The sequence below is a fragment of the Nylanderia fulva genome, unplaced genomic scaffold (assembly GCF_048542155.1).
Source record: "Nylanderia fulva isolate GAGA-0341 unplaced genomic scaffold, ASM4854215v1 Scaffold3, whole genome shotgun sequence".
NCBI lineage: Eukaryota > Metazoa > Arthropoda > Insecta > Hymenoptera > Formicidae > Nylanderia > Nylanderia fulva.
This window is the reverse complement of record NW_028190368.1, coordinates 298,081-316,968: the sequence shown is the minus strand read 5'-3', so window position 1 is coordinate 316,968 and position 18,888 is coordinate 298,081. Positions and strand designations below refer to the sequence as shown.

The following is an 18,888-nucleotide window of genomic DNA, read 5'->3' as shown; positions in this document are numbered from 1 at the left end:
CTGTGCTTTCATTACGAAATTAAAGCAGGGAATTGTCTTTCTCCATGTACATATATTTCATACAACCGTTTCGTGCAATCTCGCATGCGAGTATTAAAAATATGAAATGAATATCATATTTTACGTCGCGGATTGCGATATATATATATAGGGAAAATGCACAGTGTTATTTTCATTCCTTTCAACTAATAGGTCACGTCGACGTGTTCATATGCGCGCTTCGGTTGCGACGTATATATAGATATGATAAAGAAAGAGGGAAAAACTTTTTCAACGCTTTGATGATTCAGATTTAAACAAGTTCTTTTTTTTCATTCTCCCTTTATCCGTGCAAAATTTCGTTGACCCCGGGCATCGTATCTAGCGGGGTGTCTAATGTAAAAATCTGGTACTATGCGCGCGCGCACACACACACACACACACGTGCGCATACACGGTTTAAAACAGCCGAAACTGTCGATTTTTCGAGTTGTTCGTATAGAGGGACGCGATGTTGCAGAACACGGCTTCGTGATATGTTTTTCCACGATGTTTTTCGGAAAAAGGGAAAAAGACCGGAGTGCGCGAACCAGAGAGAGAGAATTTCCCTGGCGCTTTTCGTCTCGCCAGGGAAGAGGAAGTCCACCCCCTGTAGACGGAAATCCACGGATCGTCGGTTTCGAAGCAACGCCGAAAGCACCGAACCAACGCCAGTGATTTTTACCTCATAGCGAAAAGGTTTTCACTTTGCCCGCGCGTTAACTCGCTAGCTCCTCTCATCATCTCCCGATTTTGTATTCGCTTTAACTTCCGTCACAAAGATTTTATCTGACCCGACGAGCTAGATAACTCTAGGCAGTTCGTATATATATATGCTCTTTGGGATAACGAAGATTGCATCCGATGATGTTTGAAGCTTGCAATTTTGATTTCGAAAAGCGTATGAAATAAGCGCGCTTAATAATTTTCACGACTGCTTATACGTAAACACAGATTATAAAAGAAATGTAAATTATAAAAGGGTTATAAAAATATATGCATTCATATTTTTAATATGACTCTAAACCAAAATGATCTGAAAATTATTCAAGATAATACTTTTTTTCATCCGAGATGCAGATATAGATAATACATATTTTTATTATAAAGATCGATAATATGACGCCAAAGTCTCATCTAGATGGTCATCTGTATAATTTAATTTAGGTAACACAGCAAACAGATTTTTCATCGAAAAGTTGTATCATTTTTTCTGTTATTCATGAAAAAAAGTCTTTCTCGTGTACGAAGCCCCTAATGGAAGATCCGGCTTCGATAAGCGGATATTCGGTTTTATGTACAGTTTAGCTATGGCAACCAGATGGCACACTTCCGCGTGCGATTCCATTTAAATAATTCTGCGGTAAAAAACGAATCCGTCCATCAGAGCGTTCAATCGCGCGTCTATATACTCTTCTGGTCGTCTGCTATTCGAGAGAGAGAGAGAGAGAGAGAGAGAGATGTGCGCGATCTGGAACACGTAATATTATCTACCAAGGTATCCGTGTATAATCTACCCTACCTATCCGTTGTAGGAAATTGAATGTTATATCAGCGCGCTAATCAGATTGGAACGATGCGCGATATGCGGCCTACAACCTGCGCAACGGCTTCTTACTATTACGCCGATTTTCATATCGATGGATCTGCCATTACGACGTGTCCCAGAAACTGTGTATATTACTCCTTTCAACCGCATCATTTCGATCGCTTCCTCGTATAATTAAGCTTGGCGAGTTAAGGGGATGCTGACTGATTTAACTGTTTATTCGCTACGCGGAATGAAAAATCCTTTACTAGAATTAAAGTGTTCATAGCACGGTCTTATATACGATACAGGTCAGGACACTTCTATATCGACTACGTGCTGTCAAGCGTATAACAAAATCTAACTAATATGCTTGCCAACTCAGGCCGATTTATTCAATCCAGCGCAGATTTTTTTTATTTTGACAGTTTTTTGACAGTTGTGTTAGATCTTGTGCACAATTGAAAAAATGTTAAAAATAAACTCGGTTAAAAAACCGTCGGAATAAATATTAAAAATAGTTTCTATTAAACTACTTAAAAATAGTGAAATATATTATAATAAATATATTATTATTCAAAGCCTGAGTTGGTCGCCATATTGGTTACATTTTTTACACACTTCATTTTAATGAGTGTCCTGACTTGTATATAAGACCGTAGTTTATAGTAATTAATCTGGGTTATATTATATATGTATATAAAAAAAAGAAAGCTAAATAATTACAGTTTTCTTATCGATCTTTTTGCATTGGGCGATAAGAAATCTGTAATTATATAACTTAGCCTAGATTTGTTTATCATGAATACTTTGATTCTAGTAAAGGATTTTTCATTCTGTATAGCCAATAAATAGTTAAATGAGAATAATATTTATCGAAAACAGACACAGTCAACATCCCTTTAAAATTCTATTTATATTCTAATTTATACTTTTATTACAAAACCGTCGGTGTTGTTTTATACATCATGCGTTTTTCGTTTCTTGATCTTATATCGTTTCATCTTTAATCGCACTTTTCAGAGACATAAGGCAAAAATGTGGATAAAGACACGCTTGAAATCACGTAATATATCTTCCTAAAATCTCCTAATATCTCTCCATAAGTTTCCTTTTAGAAATGATTAATTATTCGAAAGCTCGACGATTAGATATGTAGATGTCTTGACGTTTTCATCTCTACAGGAACAATCGATTTTAAATCAGCTGAAAAAGGACATCCTCGACTGAAAAGGACATTCGGTCGGTCGATCTTGTGACATTCTATGTATGATGTTCGTAATATACATATGCATATATATATACATATGTATATATACAGTTGTCCTGGTCGAGAGACTCGAGTTGCATTATATATCATGACGTTCTCCCTTATCGATTAGATTTTCCATATACCAACGGCAGACATTGATCATAAATTTATGGCGCTTATTTATTCGGGTGAGACAAGGATGAGGCGACCTGTCTCTGAAGCCTGGATCGTTATTTTGGATCGTCGTTGCGATATACAGTACTTATTCGCTGTTATCGAAATAAAATTATATAGATGATCATCTAGATGAAACTTTGGCGTCATCTTCTCTTTATATAGATAATAAAATTTGTATTATCTATATCTGCATCTTAGAAAAAAAATATATTATCTTTACTACATTATTTAGAATAATTTTTAGATAATTTTGGTTTAGAATCATAGCACATAAAAATACTTAAATAGTAGAATTTAAGTAATAAAGCGATACAAATTTGTCAATAAAAATATGAATGCACATATTTTTATATTCCTTTTATAATTTACACTTTTTTATAACTACGTTTACATAAGCAGCCTTAAAAATTATTATCTAGAAAATTATCTAGATGAATTGCCATATAATTTTATCTTTTATCTAAATATATTTAAACCAAATTCATTTTTATCTTATCTAAGATGACTTTACATATGTTTATCTCATCTTTATCTAGTTAATTTAAAAGTGATCTAAGCACAACACTGGCGATATGTAGCGCGTGCAGCTCAACTAATACCGAATACCGGTCGTGCAATTAAAAAAGATGAATCGTTATTCGGCGGCTGCCTCCCTTATTAAGTATGCGACGTACGCTCCTCCATTTTTTCTTGTTTCGTGCAAGATTTAATAGCAGGGTCCGAGCATAGATTCTTACAATTATGAATGCGAGAGAGCGAGTCTGTCTCGTTTTTCGTAGCTGTAATAAATATCGCAACTTTCGGAAATTACGGGAAGGAGAATATCGCATATACATATATACGAGCAAAACTATGCGTTCGTTCCACCCTGATGGTATTTATGCGCGTTGTATTATTATTATTATTATATATCTAAATGTAATTGCAAATTATTCTCCGTAATATTTTTGACATGCATACGCGTATCATATTCCCAGAATAATTGTATTCTCCGCATAAACTAAGAATACATTCGGGAGATGCTTAGGATTTCGTGACCTGTGCAAGTTTGAGAAACGTAGCTCTATCCTATTCCCATTTGTCAGACGTGAATATTGCAGATGCTTGAGGTTCACGTTCTAGTATAACCAGCGAACGTGTGTAGATTTAACATTTTCAGAGATGTATACAAAGAGTTTAGTATAAAGAGGGAAAGAAAGAAAGACGAGAGTGTAATAAAAAAAACTTTTTCTGTTAAAAAACAGCAGATATAATCTTAATAACATAAAGTAAGCTTTGCAAAAGATGCTCACGATTATATAAACTGCAAGGATTCGTATGATGCTTCAATAGAATCTAGGAACCAATATCATTAAGAAGACAAAGGAAGTTCGGGATAACTTTCGTAACGCGCGTATAACTGTTTCCGAGTTTCTGTGCAACCAAATGCATCGGCCAAATGCACTTTGTGCTCGAATGCGCAATTTCCGATGCAAAAAGTCAAAATTATTATCATCCAAATGGAATTGCAGGGATTACGTAACGTAGATACTAATCTCGACAGACTCGGCAAACTTTTTCAAATTAAACGTAAAATTAGACGTGCTAAAAATTTCAACATCTCTCTCAAAGTTTATATATACAAATATAGAAATAGACTCTAATTTTATTTTGTATTATACAATTTTATGATTTATCAAGGTATGTATGAAAATATACTCGAAAACCACAAATTGCGATGATATATTAAAATATGTCAGAATTAATTCCGTAAATTAATTACAACTTTTCAATTTTAAACACAAAATTAGTTTTTTGAGTTGAAGTATAGTTTTATTACAGCTTCTATTTTTAATTTAATATTCTTGAGTATTGATTATGATATGTTTGATCTGACTGTGCAATATACGTACTTGCATGGAATATTATAATGTAAAATAATAATGTTAATAAATAATATATCACAAAGTATAGGATAATTTGTATTTTAAAACGCATATTTAAATTGTGAAGCGTATATTATAAATGCAAATTATAATTACATACAATACAGCAGCCGTATCGTATATAATCAATACTTTAGAGATATTAAATTGCTAAGGAATCTAACCATTATTGCGATTAATATCAAAGAATGTCGTTTGAATTTATAATATTGTAATATTGGAATCGCAAATTAAAAATAGACATATACAGTAAAATAAATTCCAAGGCCTTGCTATTACTAAATTAGCTATACATAAAATCTCAATATTATAGATATATTAATAATTATGTATCTCAAATTTTTACATCTTATTTTGACATTAAATTCGTTTTCACGCGATTTACAATTAAAATTTACGAGGAATTTTCTTTCAAATTTTTTTCTACACAGTATTAAATATTGTACGAATTAATACGAGTCTGAGTCACGCGTTGATTATAAATTGATGATGTACAACCAATTATTTGGCTAATTGCACATCGATCTCGTCTCTGACAATGAGTGGCTAATTTTTCAATAATGCATTTAATAACTTGTATAATTTGTCTAAAATTCTTCAACTTGTTGCATTCTTATTTGGAACGCAAGTCTAGATATTTATGTACTTGCTGAATGTTTCGCTAATCTTTTTAAAGAGAGACTGTCGGACGTATATTTGGAAAAAGGCCAACGAACCGGAATCGTACACTCGAGGCCCGGAAGTTGTAGAATATCCGGTACGTTTGAATAATAAAACTCGCTCCTGGAGTGCATGGCATGTAATAATAATATCACACACAAGCGTGCATGTGCGAGAGCGGCAGTTATTTGCTGCTCGTGCGGGCACTAATATCGTCGCCATAAAAGCCGCACCGTAGCGCTTATTATACGACCGTGCCACTTATTTTGCTCGCGAAGAATGTAAGAGAGGATACGAGATCCTTTTTTTTCCCTTCTTTCTTTCTTTCTTTTTATGCCGGGACGGCCCACTCTTCTCTTCTCGATTGCCGGTACATCCGGCGCGATTTCAACTTCTGTTTCTCATTCACGATTCCCGGGCCCGACCCGAGTCAAGATTCCTTCCTTCGGAAGAGAGAAGATGGTCCTCGGGGTTGGACAGATATGTTCTTAAAGTATCTGAGATACGTATTTAAATATGAATTTTATTTAAATACCAAATAATCAAGCTTTGAATTTTCTAATTAATTATTTAATTTAAATGTATCTTGTATTTAAATGTATTTATGTAATTACATACATATATAATATAATATATGTTTATTTTAATTATTATTATTTTATAAAGTTTAAAGTTCAAATAAATAATAACTTATCTTTGAAAGTGTTGAAATTAAATTTTGATATAATATTATTTTCATATAATTCTACCGTCAGACTATATTATACTTGATATTAAAGTAATTACAATAAAATTATCTACTATTACTGTTATTTGAAAAATGTCATTTTTTAAATAATAGTAGATAATCTTTTTGTAATTGCTTTAATATTAAGTATACAGTATGTAATAAAAAAATTTTAAAAATAATTGTATTTAAAAGTATTTATAAATGTATTTAAATACAATTGGTATTTATAAATATATTTCAAAATCCAAGTATTTCAATAATATTTCAATGTATGTCAGTATCTTGCATCTTGCATTTAAATATTTTGTTTTGAAGTATCTGCCCAACCTTGATGGTCCTCGATCGCTCTCATCTGGTCTTCCCTCCACCATAAGCGGTTCTTCTTTTTTTATTTATTCGTCACACGAAAGTGTACCGACGCGCGAGCGATGACGTATTCGGGAATTCACGACTCGACGCGCCGCTACAATAGAAAGTTAAAGGCTGAGACCCGGAAGGAAGACTCCGATGACGCGACGAGTGACCCACATCCGGTGAATCAACCGCGAGAGAGTAAAACGGTTTATGTGCCGCGGAACATTCCGTACAGGATCGAGTAACTTGGGTACTTGGTACTCTGAGCTATCAGTGATGGGTAAGATACATTTAAAGTGTATCTAGATACAAATACACAAATTAAAATGTATATAGATACAGATACTGAGATACTTGAAAAGTATGTCAAATACATGTCAGATACTTTTAAATTAGATTTTATCATAATAATGGTAATATGCATAAAATGTACTTCATAAATTTTTTATCTTTATTAATATTTTTTGTATACTACGTTATTCGTTAGTCTTAACACATAAAAAATATCTTAAAGATATATAAATTTGACCACCAAAGCTAAATAATCGCCCAATCGGTGTTGATGACGATATAACTTTCTACTCGTCTTGATCTTTTAAAAATTTGAAGAATTATGTGAAAATGCATCTGAGAAAAGCAGTTCAGATACTATGTTTTGTATCTAGATACAGAAACTTCAATTCAAATGTATCTCAGATACACAAAATGTATCTAGATACTACCACTGAGAGCTATATATGAAGTCGCGCGCACGTTTTATGTGTGACATCGATTTAAAAATGATCGAAAAAACAGTTTCCGAACGTGTAATGAAGTTTGGAAGGGGTAATGTTTGTCGGCGCTCGATTGCACGCTTGATTTGACATCGATTATCCCCCCATGCGGCGATTAATATTCGAGATTAATTATATAGATTATTCGAGAGACCTATTATATCATTTCGATATTTCAATCTCTCAATTATTGGCGTTGTATAATTTATTTGATAATATCATATAATTTATTTAATCATATCGCATGTAATTTATTCAAAACACATGCAAATATGGTAAAGTTATTTTTTTTTTTTTTACATCGAGTGATTAAAGTTTCGATCGAAACTCGTTCTACTTTTCGTCGCTAAAAGACTCTGCCACAGCTAATAGATGACTAAAAAACTCAATTCAACAACGCGTTTAACTTAAACTTTTAGAAGCTTGATAAAATTAATCTCTCAAAGTTAGAGAAAATTAATATTCATTTTCTCGGTTTTGTAAAAAGCAAAGTCGACTATTGCATTTAACTCTTCAATTAGAACGCAATCGTTATATTCTACAAACTGAAACACACAGTTTATCGTATTTTAATCGGATTTACCTTTCGACCTCGTGTGCACCATTTCTATATTTACTCTCACTCATGGTCGATTAACGGGCTTAAATAAAGCTGTATGCCTTAAATAAAGCGCGGACGAATACTTGTCAGTGAAAACTTTTCCGCGTCAAATCGAGTTAATGTTACTTTGTTCGGGTCAGCGACTCGAGCAAACGTGATATTTTTACAGAGATAAGATAGAAATAATTATTTAGCTCTTTATTCTTATCTTATAAATATTATTTCGCGCAATTGCAAAAAGTATTTATGTATGTTATACAGAGTGTCTCGTACTCAGTGAATCATTTACAGTAGATTCTTGATGATTTTTCCTCATAGCGAAATGTCGAGGCATCAATAATTTTTCCAAATTATAAGTGATTTAAAATAAAAGATGGTATTGGAAGAATTTTATACAACTTTCTGTGATATTTACCACAAATTAAATAATATTAAATATGTACCAGAAATAAAAAATATTAAATATGTAGATACATACATAGTAAAATTTATCGAACATATTTTATTGTGGATATTAATATTTTTTATCGTGGTAAAAATTAATCAGAGAAACTCTAATAAATTCTTCCAATACCATATTGTCCCGCTACGGTTTTCTGAATAAATTCTGAAAATTCTCTCGGTGCAAAATCACATTTTTCAATTAATTTCAGTTTAGAGTTTACTTTGATAAAATTTTAATTTAAGATTTATTGTTAGTTACAAATATACACGATGATAAAAAATAGAACATGTAAAAAAGATTTTGCTGAGGAGAAATCGTCCCCAAATGACGTCGGGAATCTATAATTATGAATGATTCAGTACGGGGCATTCTGTATAGATTGAACTAATACACTGATAGAGATAGAATCGAACGCTATCTCTCGGGTTCACAGGCCTCTATAGGGAACGTTCTCTCTGTGGAGGGAACGTTGGGGTTTCCGAGATAGAGAAATCTGTCAGAACCGCATCGCGTTACGTAGAAATCACGTCTCGGCCGACAGCCGACAACAGGCTAATGCCAATAAGCGTAATCTCGACGCGATTGCTCTGTGTAATTACCATCATGCACCGACGTGGCATGACTGCTCTACCATCCTTGCATTATTCATGTCGTCAGGCTACACCCTAAATTCGAAGGTTTCCCAAAGGATGTAACCGCCGCATCGCGCCGGTAATTTCACTGTCGAACAGCTTCGCCTGCCATCGCCGTATGAATCACGTAGTAAGGTGCATTAAAGAGGGAGGATCCATGGGGAGGTGAGAGAGAGAGAGAGAGAGAGAGAGAGAGATTTTAGGGCTTCACTTTAAACGATCTATAACCCGCGACAAAATTCCAAATATAATTTTGTATAATTCTATTCTGTCTCGTGTAATACGAAAGAAATGTTGAATAAGTAAAACAAACATTTATGTACATATTTAAAATTACAAATCTAGATTTCTGTTCTCTTGAATTTTTCACTCGCAAGTGGATTACCGAAAATGAAACACTTAAGATGTGTCAAAATTAAATGTTTGAATGATTTATTTGCCAAAGATATATTTTATCTGACACCATTAATTGTATAAATAATATACATATTTTTTTTTATAAAGATTTGAATCTTATTTCTTAAAATAATTATTTCTTAATCTCGTGAAAATATTCTTACCAGTGACATATATTTTTTTAAATCGATGCAATTATAATTTGTATCAGTCAATATGCTCTGGCAGTGCAACTGCATTAATTCCAGTAATACCATCGATAAAATGCCGATCATTATAATATAATCGTGTCTTCTTTTCCTTTTCTTTTTTTTTATTCCTAATTACGAACTCTCCCGAGAAACATCTCGAGATGATTACAATGGGCGCGGCCGGATAATCGCGGCGATGAAAAGAAGCGGGTACATCGCAGCCGAGCTTGTAACGAGACGTAAAAAGAATAAGAAGAAGAAGGGTAGGGAAGAAGAGAAAGAACGAAAACGGTCTGACAATTCGTAGATCTAAAGTCGACTTTGGCTCATGAATAACGTAGGAGAGAGCGCATTAGAATATTCCCCGCGGCATAACGAATAAGGAGACATAACTCCCATTGTTATTCCTGCGGCTTAAAGGAGAGAGCACTGACTCGCGATGAGACTGCGAAAGAAGCGACTTTACACTCGATACTAGCAGGGAGGAGGACAGGGAAAATGGTGCACTCGGGAAGAAAAGTCGACGGACTTTATCTTTATCCGGCCGGTTTATTAAGGACCCTGGCGTCCTATGTCAAAGCACGAGTTCCTGATCCTTCATAATAATGCGGGTCTTATGCCCTATCTACACCTAAGGATAATCCTACTTGTAACTTATTTCAGGGAGTACTGTAAACGATCAAAAACCCTACTGAAGTTGGTTTTTAATCGGGCCAATGAAAAAAAATTTACGATTGAAAACCAACTTCAGAATGGTTTTTGATCATTTATACTACTCCCTGGAATAAGCAACAAGTAGGATTATAGGTGTAGCTAGGGTATAATGAATGACGATAAACGATTAAAAACCAACTTCAGTATGGTTTTTGATCCTTTAGACTATACTCACTGGAAAGCCACAAGTTGGATTATCCTTAAGTGTAGATAGGGCATAATGAATGACGATAAACGATCAAAAACCATACTGAAGATGATTTTCAATCGTTCCAATCGAACAAATTTACGATTAAAAACCAACTTCAGGATGATTTTTGATCCTTTAGACTATACTCACTGGAAAGCCACAAGTTGGATTATCCTTACCCATACAGCACAGATTATTGCAATTATATTGCAGCAACGTTGCAATGTTGCAAGTTGCAATGCAACATTATAAAGACATTGCAGAGATATAAGTGCACAAAATTCCAGCACTCTTGTAGCAACATGACATTAATATTTCGGAAATATTGCATGTAATCCAAATTCTATAATTTATATATTGTAATATATATAAATTAACTACAACGTATTTTCATTAATGATTTATTTACATTTATATATGTGCAATGTGCCTGTATATGCAACATTAGTTTATGGTTGCAATAACAAGCATTATTGCAAACTCATAACATATTGCAATATTGTTGTAATATTTTGTTGCAATCTTCCAAAAAGCGGACATTTTAACATTGCTGCAATTCAACAGCAATGATGTAGCAACATTTTGCAGTGAATTTGCAATATTGCAATGTGTAGATAGGGCATAATGAATGACGATAAACGATGAAAAACCATACTGAAGATGATTTTCAATCGTTCCAATCGAACAAATTTACGATTAAAAACCAACTTCAGGATGATTTTTGATCGTTTATACTACTTTCTGAAATATACGCCACAAGTAGGATTATTCTTAAGTGTAAATGGGGCATTAGCCTCGTTCGTAATTAGCGTTCTCATCGATTATTCGCGACCCTCGTTTTAATCAGGACTTTGCGCAACTTGTGTTGTTGCAGATATAGCGGCTGGCTCAAAAATTACTTGATGCGCTGAGGATGCGCCGTGATTTCTGCAACGGTGGGCTTGCCTGCGCCGTTGTGTGGGTGTCGTCGACCTGCCTTCTGCTCGTTCTCTCCCTGTCGTCATCGATCACCGTAGCAGGTACGTTCTCTGTCTTCTAGCTTTTTTTCTCTTTTTTCGGCGTTTCATTATTTACCGCTCGGCGGTTTGACGTCTCCGCGAGCGCTAACGGACGGATCTCTAATATCATATTTAAAAAAGAACTCGAGTAATCTTCTCCGATGCAGTGTCTTACGAGAATGGATCGACATTTCCATTTCTTTGACTCTGTTTGAGAAGAAGGAAGGTTTACGGATAAAAAGTAATAGTTTGATAATCCCGGAAAATTTCTTTTTCCTTTTCGATTTTGTCAAGATGTAATCCTGTCATCATTATTATTTTTTTCCCGATCATGATTATGTGAATTACTGTGCTGCGATAAAATTTTGATTGCAAGTTGGAGTTATTGTTTTACGTATTTGGAAGTGTCATAACACAAAATCAATAACGAAAGACTCGAAAGAGCGAAACATCAGTAAAATTATATCAAACTCTAATTTTTTATGGACATTCTCTTTCCCGGTTTAATCAGACGCATTTGGACAGCACGTAATATATTCCTTCCTGTTTAAGCCAGCAATTTATGTCGCGCCAGCTATTTTTTTTTTTTAGGTTTAGCGATTTCATTATTTTTTGCCCAGCACACCATTCATATATCATTCTCGGCGTCGTGCAAAATCTCTGCAAAACCGGAGTCAGCAGCGGGTTGTCTTGCATGCATATTCGACACCGACTATGATAGAAGGCCAGGTCGAAGATTCGAAAAAGCGCGGCGAGAAAGAAAAACTCCCTCTTTCTCGAACGTGCATTTGCATGTAATGCGCCATGGATAGACGTGAGCGGATTTCGGAAGCCGAACAGTCGTGATTCGTACTTGATGTTGCGCGAACCAACCAACCAACCGCTCCGTCGCGCACACATTCGCGACATATGTTCCTCTAGGGGAATTGGCGGATTCTGTTTGAGATCGCTCTCGACGGCAAATTTCCTCTCTCCTTCTCTATCCTCGCAATTCCTCCCGCTTACCGAAGCGAACCGGAAAACGACCCTTCATAAATGACCGTTTGCTCGAAAAGCATTGGATGCAAAATTAGATATTGCGCGAGAGAGATAGGAGCGACGATCTCTGCGGTCTGTACTCACGTTTCACGTTGAATATATTATATATCTATATATCATTCCTATTCTGAGTTTAATCCCTTTGAACTTGATCCCGTACAACCCCTTTACGCGCAAGATGCGTAACTATCTCTCTTTTCTATAATATAAAGACGAGGGTGTTTCACGGAGTAACAGCAATTAAATATTTGGAGATGTGTAATTCGATTAGAGATACAAATGATATGTCGTTTTTCTACATAATTATTCTACTTTTCATCCTTCAGCCAATAATGCACCGCTTTTTTCCGCTTCGTCATCATTTCTAAATTTTCGTCCTGTCAAAGCGTTCTTCAGAGGTTCAAAAACGCGTATAATAATCAGAGGGAGCAAGGTCAGGGCTATATGGGAGATGCTGGAAGATCAAAGACATGGTACATTCTTGGCACGATCAAAAATTTTTCTCTAATGGAATAATAAAATTGGTGCATAACGAGGTAAGAAATATATCGAAAAGGAGAATGATTAAAAAATGACATATCATTTGTGTCTTTAATTGAATTACGTATCTCAACAAATTTAATTTGCTATTACTTTCTCAAACACCCTCGTAATAATTAACCTGGGATTTTTTATTTATGTATAGATTTGTGTTTGCGAGATAAACAATTAAATGCCCGAAACGAGATGAAATTAATTTTCCATTATGTCGTTTACGTTGTGAAATGGGGAGGATATACCAGTGCAGAGAGTCTAGGTGCGATATGCGAAATTATACCGTATATGAATTGCGCGTAAACGCATCGTCGAGTAATCGATAACGAATTGAACTCGACTCTGTTCATTGATCTATATCGCGCGATCGGCGAATTAAATAGCATACCTAACGAGACGGTAATCGCGGAACGAAATTGCTGGTTAGGCTCCTCTGGTCCCCTTCTGCATTCCGGCAATCGATCCCATCCCGATGTGTTACAGCAGGATGCAGGCCTTTTCAAATATCGAGGGCAGCCCGATTTGCATGCCACAGGCAATAACAAATTGAATTTCTCCCGCGCCGTAAAGGCATCCCCTGGTCTTTCCTTCTCGTTCTTCCTCGAATGTCTCATCTCGCTTATCTTTTTCCTTCTCCCTTTTCATATCTTTTTTTTCTCTTTTTTTTTTCAACAGAGAGGAATGAGAGAATCGAAGGTATATGTGTATACAGAGGAAAAAACACTGCCTCGACTGCGAGGCACATAATAATTCCATTTATACACTTTTCGAAATTTCGAAAGAATAAGAGACAAAACGCAATTCGCGAAAGTGCAGGATTCAATTATACGCGCTTGTGCGAATCGCAGGTAAAAGCTTTGGAGAGGAACCAAAATAAAGAAATTCTCCAACGCGACAGTTTCGGATGACATCTCGGAGTCTCTCGCCTATTTTTTGCGACTATATTTTCACTCGACTTGATTTTTTCTTTATTCTTACGAAACGTTGTTCCAAGCCACGCTTCATTGTGAAAAGGCGCGGCAAACGACCGCTTGACACGCGACCTGCACGTATACATATACGTATATAGAGGAAAAGGTACACCTCGTGACTGCGTATATGCATACCTATCTGCCTCGGGGACTTTCGCCAGGTGCGCCTAAACGGAATATCCGCTCGAGCGGATTTTCTTTTCGTGTACCCGGACCCGGGCACTTTCTTCATTTGTCATGCGAACGTGCATCACCGCGTATACTCTCTGCGTATACATTAATATGTGCCACGTAACGGAACGCGGTAAACTCCCACCGAGTCGGGCATAAATTAACGCAAGAGCTTAATTCTCGCAGTTGAAACTTATAAATTTGCATGTTTCGTTGCGTTGTATATTCCGCACACATTTTTATTGCGATATCTTATACATATTTATTTATCTATTTATATAGTATACACGGACGTCCGCTGAGGGAGCATTTGTCCCCTTGGAATCGATCGAAAAATTAAGCATTCGCTTTCTTTTTGAATAAACACTGGAATTTATTTGGATATTTAATATATAAAAAATGGAAATAACAAAAAAATTAAATTTAAAAAAATTGAGCACAAAAGAAAAATTAGAAATAAAAAAATTTAATTATACCCTTTCTGGAAAAAATCCTGCGGACCCTCATGATATTATTCCTGTTTATATTTCTTTCGCCGTGTGACAAAAATGGGATTTTCGTGCCACCAATGTGTGAAAAAAGTTTCTTAGATTTCCATAATAATTTTTATATCGATATGACAGAATTTTAATTCAAAATGATGGATCTAAAATACCAATGTATATTGATGCAATATTTTTAAATAAATTATTATTTTTATGCGATGTTTTGATCTGTCATTTATAGAATAATCAAATTCAGATATATTTTGACTTAGCGATTTCCATAATTTTTGATATACTCATTTTTGTAACAATTTATTTCCATTTTTTTTTTTAAATTTTGATCCAATATTGAAATTCTGATATTCAGATTCAGCGACCTCAAAAACCATAGCATACCAATAAGTTTCATATACAAATTGCAAAAAGATAAATTGGTTTTTTCAGATGTGCATATATAATATGTATGTATAATATATGCACACATTACACGTCTTTTTTCTGTGCATATGCTACGAAGGGTAGTTAACGATAGGAAAGGAAAGAGAGTTTTGATAAATTAATTTAAAAAATCTTAAAAAAAATAATAAAAATCGATCGACCGTTCTCTCGATCGAATCTCACGTTTCCTCATATTTTTCGAGTATCTAACAGTTTGTTTTCGCGTTCTCGTTCATTCCGTTTTCCTCTCTCTCTCTCTCTCCTTTGAGGTACCGCCTGGAAATGCGCTCATAGGACGATAGGCGATGAGTAAGTATAGTAGTAAGTGTGGCAGTAGGATGCCGAGGAACCGTTATAACGCCGTCTCGACTCCGGCTATTTTTATTATTATTATTATCATTATCATCGTTGTGCTACACTTTAAGCCCGAGCGTGCTCGAAAACGACGTCTCGGCCTCGCCTCGGCTTCTCGTCCGAGAAAGCACTTTATTTCGCGCGGTGACCTATTAAGAGCGCGCTCCCGCTTGTAGAACTTATTAATCCGTAACAACGTCGCCTCATTAAACATTGATATATCCTTGCGACTATGCTCCAAGATTTTATGCGCAAAAAGATGAGCTAAAAAGTCTGTCAACATGCTGCTCAATAATTTAAAGTCGGTAATTAGGTTCCTTCTAAATTAAAAATTAATTAATATAATTTAAATAATATAGTATAGGCGATTCGATAATAGAAGTTTTCCATTGAAACTTCCTTTCTATGCGATGTGAGTCTCGTAAGATATGGATATATATGTCATGTTTTGTCCCAAATCAAATTAATAATCCTCGAATTCTACGCAGAGAGTATTTTCTCTTAGAATTTATTCAGAAATTCATGATAATTGTGAAATAATATATATAATATTGGAAGAATTTTGTAAGAGGTTCTCTGATTAATATTTACCACAATAAGAAATATTAATATCTACTACAATAAGATATAAAATGTTTGATTAATTTTACTAAAATCTTATGATTCTTCAAGTGTTTTAGTAGAATAGATGCCAAAAAAGTGATAAACATAAAAAAATATTTTATATAAATTTTACAATACAGAAAATATATATTTTCAATCCAGCTTAATCGTTTATAATAATTTTAACACACAGTCAGTGTTTACTGTTATCTAAAAAATATAGATGATCATCTAAATAAAGCAGTTTTGACGTCATCTTATCTTGATATATTGTAGTCAATAAAAATATGTAAAACATTATTTTTACTAAACAATCTAGAATAATGTTAAGATAATTTAGAGAGCTATAACACATAAAAATACAGTTAGCAGTAAACGATAAAACTTATGAATAAAAGTATATATTTTTATATCTCTTTTCTAATTCACATTTTTTATAACTATGCTTATATAAGCCATAAGCGATCTTAAAAATAATATTTATTTACAGAAGTTATAGCTAGACGAATCGTCATACATACTTTTACTTTGTATCTAAATATATTTAAAACGAAATCACATCTTTATCTTATCTATAAAATAAATTTTCCTCTTATTTGTAGTGAATTTTGCGGTATAGAATATAGCAGAAAAATTGTCTTCGTGTATATTTGGATGTGCAAATGACGTAAACACGATTTGCATGTACAGAGTCATCGCCGAAGGTCTTCGGTCGATGTCCGTCCTTCGAGGAGCAGAACGTGTGTCCGTCGCGAGCGCCGGCCTGCGAGAATGACTTCCAGTGTCAGAGGAACGCGCCGGAGGAACGGTGCTGCAGGACTGCGTGCGGCTTCCGGTGCGTCGCGGGCCAGCTGACCGGATGCGAGCAACTGGCCCTGGCAGCCGTGAGGCGGTCGCGGGCCGAGGGCCCGTCGCAGTTCGTCCCGCGATGCGACAACGTCACCGGCGAGTTCGAGAGGATACAGTGCGAGCCGGAAGGCCAGGTCTGCTGGTGCGTCGACGCGATCGGCGCCGAAATTCCCGGCACCAGGTCCCTCGACAAGGATGCCATCGACTGCGACAAGCCTCGCGTCTGTCCGGCTCACAGCTGTCGCATGCTTTGCCCATTGGGATTCGAGGTATTTCGAGTATTCGCCACATGTCAAACCGTACGCTTATTTACGAGATGTAAATCCGGAAACGTTGTATTTTTATTTCGAGAAATTTTCTTCTCGAGTATTAATGCCCTGCGCGCAATAGAGAAAACATTAGGAGTAAATATTAAATATTTAGGAATAAGAATTGTTTTGAAATAATTAACAAATCGAAAAGAACTCTGATGTAAAATAATATGTTAAATATATTAATTTCTAATATTTTTTCTATTGTGCGCAGAGACTGTTTTTTATATTTATTTGTTTCGAGCAATGGTTTCTGTGTTAATAAATAAAAATACCTATAGATAATTAATAATTCTAGATGATATCACTTCTTTACTTTATCTTCAGCTAATTGTTAAAATATATGCTATCCATTTTTATTTTATTAGCAAATAAAACAAATATCTCTTTTACATATTATTTAAAGTAATATTTTGCAAATTTAGACTGCATCACTGTAAATCGAGATATTCGACGTATTTTTCATATGTAAAACTATACATTTTCGAGATTGTATTTCATTGTTGTATTTATTATACATCGTTACTTGTTATGAGCAATGTTTTAGTGTAAATATGTAAGTTGATAGTATTTTAAAATATCTGCTTTACATTACCGAACAACTCCTCTTTTTATAAACAACATATATGTACCAGCTAGAAATCGTCTGTGAAACATTAAAAAATTTTTGTTTTTATAAAACGAAAACTTATAAAAAAAATGGAAGCATGTATTTAAAGTTACATCTTAAATTGTTCTCCTTATAAGTATTCTTATTAAAAAAAAAAAAAAAAAAAAAAAACACATTTTTTATATAGAAAAAAGCCCCTGTCCTATATTCGATCTACTACACTTCAACTATATTTAAAATGAAAAATTCGATTCGTATAGATCAACGAGCATACCGGATGTCCCAAGTGCGAGTGTCGGGATCCATGTCGCGGCGTTACCTGTCCAGGGAGCGGACAGACATGCGAGCTGATCGAGATGAGTTGCGCTCGGCCGCCGTGTCCTCCGCTGCCCAGCTGTCGGAAGGCCAAGTCCCTGTCGACGATCTGTCCGGCTGGTGAGCCGTTGCAGATCACCGATTCGCCGCGGCCGTTCCTCTGCGGTGACACGCCCGGCAAGCCGACCTGTCCGCCGATGTACAGCTGCCTGGTGGAGGCCGGCCAGGAATACGGGGTCTGCTGTCCTTCCAGCGTGAACCTGCAGCGAGCCGGCTCCTGTCCGGCGGAGGACTTGGGCGCTCCTTGCGGCCCCAGCTGCCGCTACGACCTCGAGTGTCCTGGGCCCCAAAAGTGTTGCGGCAGCGAGCGTTGCGGCGGCAACGTCTGCGCGATACCCCGGGGCCTCAGCGTGTGCCATCGCGATCGCATGCTCGCCGAGATGCTCAGCGTCTCCGAGCGCCAGGGTCGCGGTTACGTTCCGCAGTGTACGGAAGGTGAGACGGACGAGCACACCTTATGCATATCTCGCATCGATCGGGAGAAACGATCGAGCATTCGCGTCCATTAACGAGTTCATTGACGATCTGAAACTTTGCCCAAGTAGTTTGTATGACCTCCCTCTTC

The 18,888-nt window shown here is 35.7% G+C and overlaps 1 protein-coding gene across 4 annotated transcripts in view; it reads left to right on the top strand.

Annotated features, from left to right (window-relative positions):
- Nucleotides 1-18,888, top strand: part of LOC114933676 (uncharacterized) — a 33,655-nt gene that overhangs the window by 9,221 nt on the left and 5,546 nt on the right. For all 4 annotated transcript variants that reach the window (XM_085484260.1, XM_085484257.1, XM_085484259.1 and 1 more), the window contains 3 exons: nucleotides 11,461-11,605; nucleotides 16,869-17,296; nucleotides 18,209-18,758. In XM_085484260.1, the coding sequence (XP_085340386.1) occupies nucleotides 11,500-11,605; nucleotides 16,869-17,296; nucleotides 18,209-18,758 (1,084 nt within the window). In that variant the 5' untranslated portion in view covers nucleotides 11,461-11,499. The remainder of the gene's footprint in view (nucleotides 1-11,460; nucleotides 11,606-16,868; nucleotides 17,297-18,208; nucleotides 18,759-18,888) is intronic.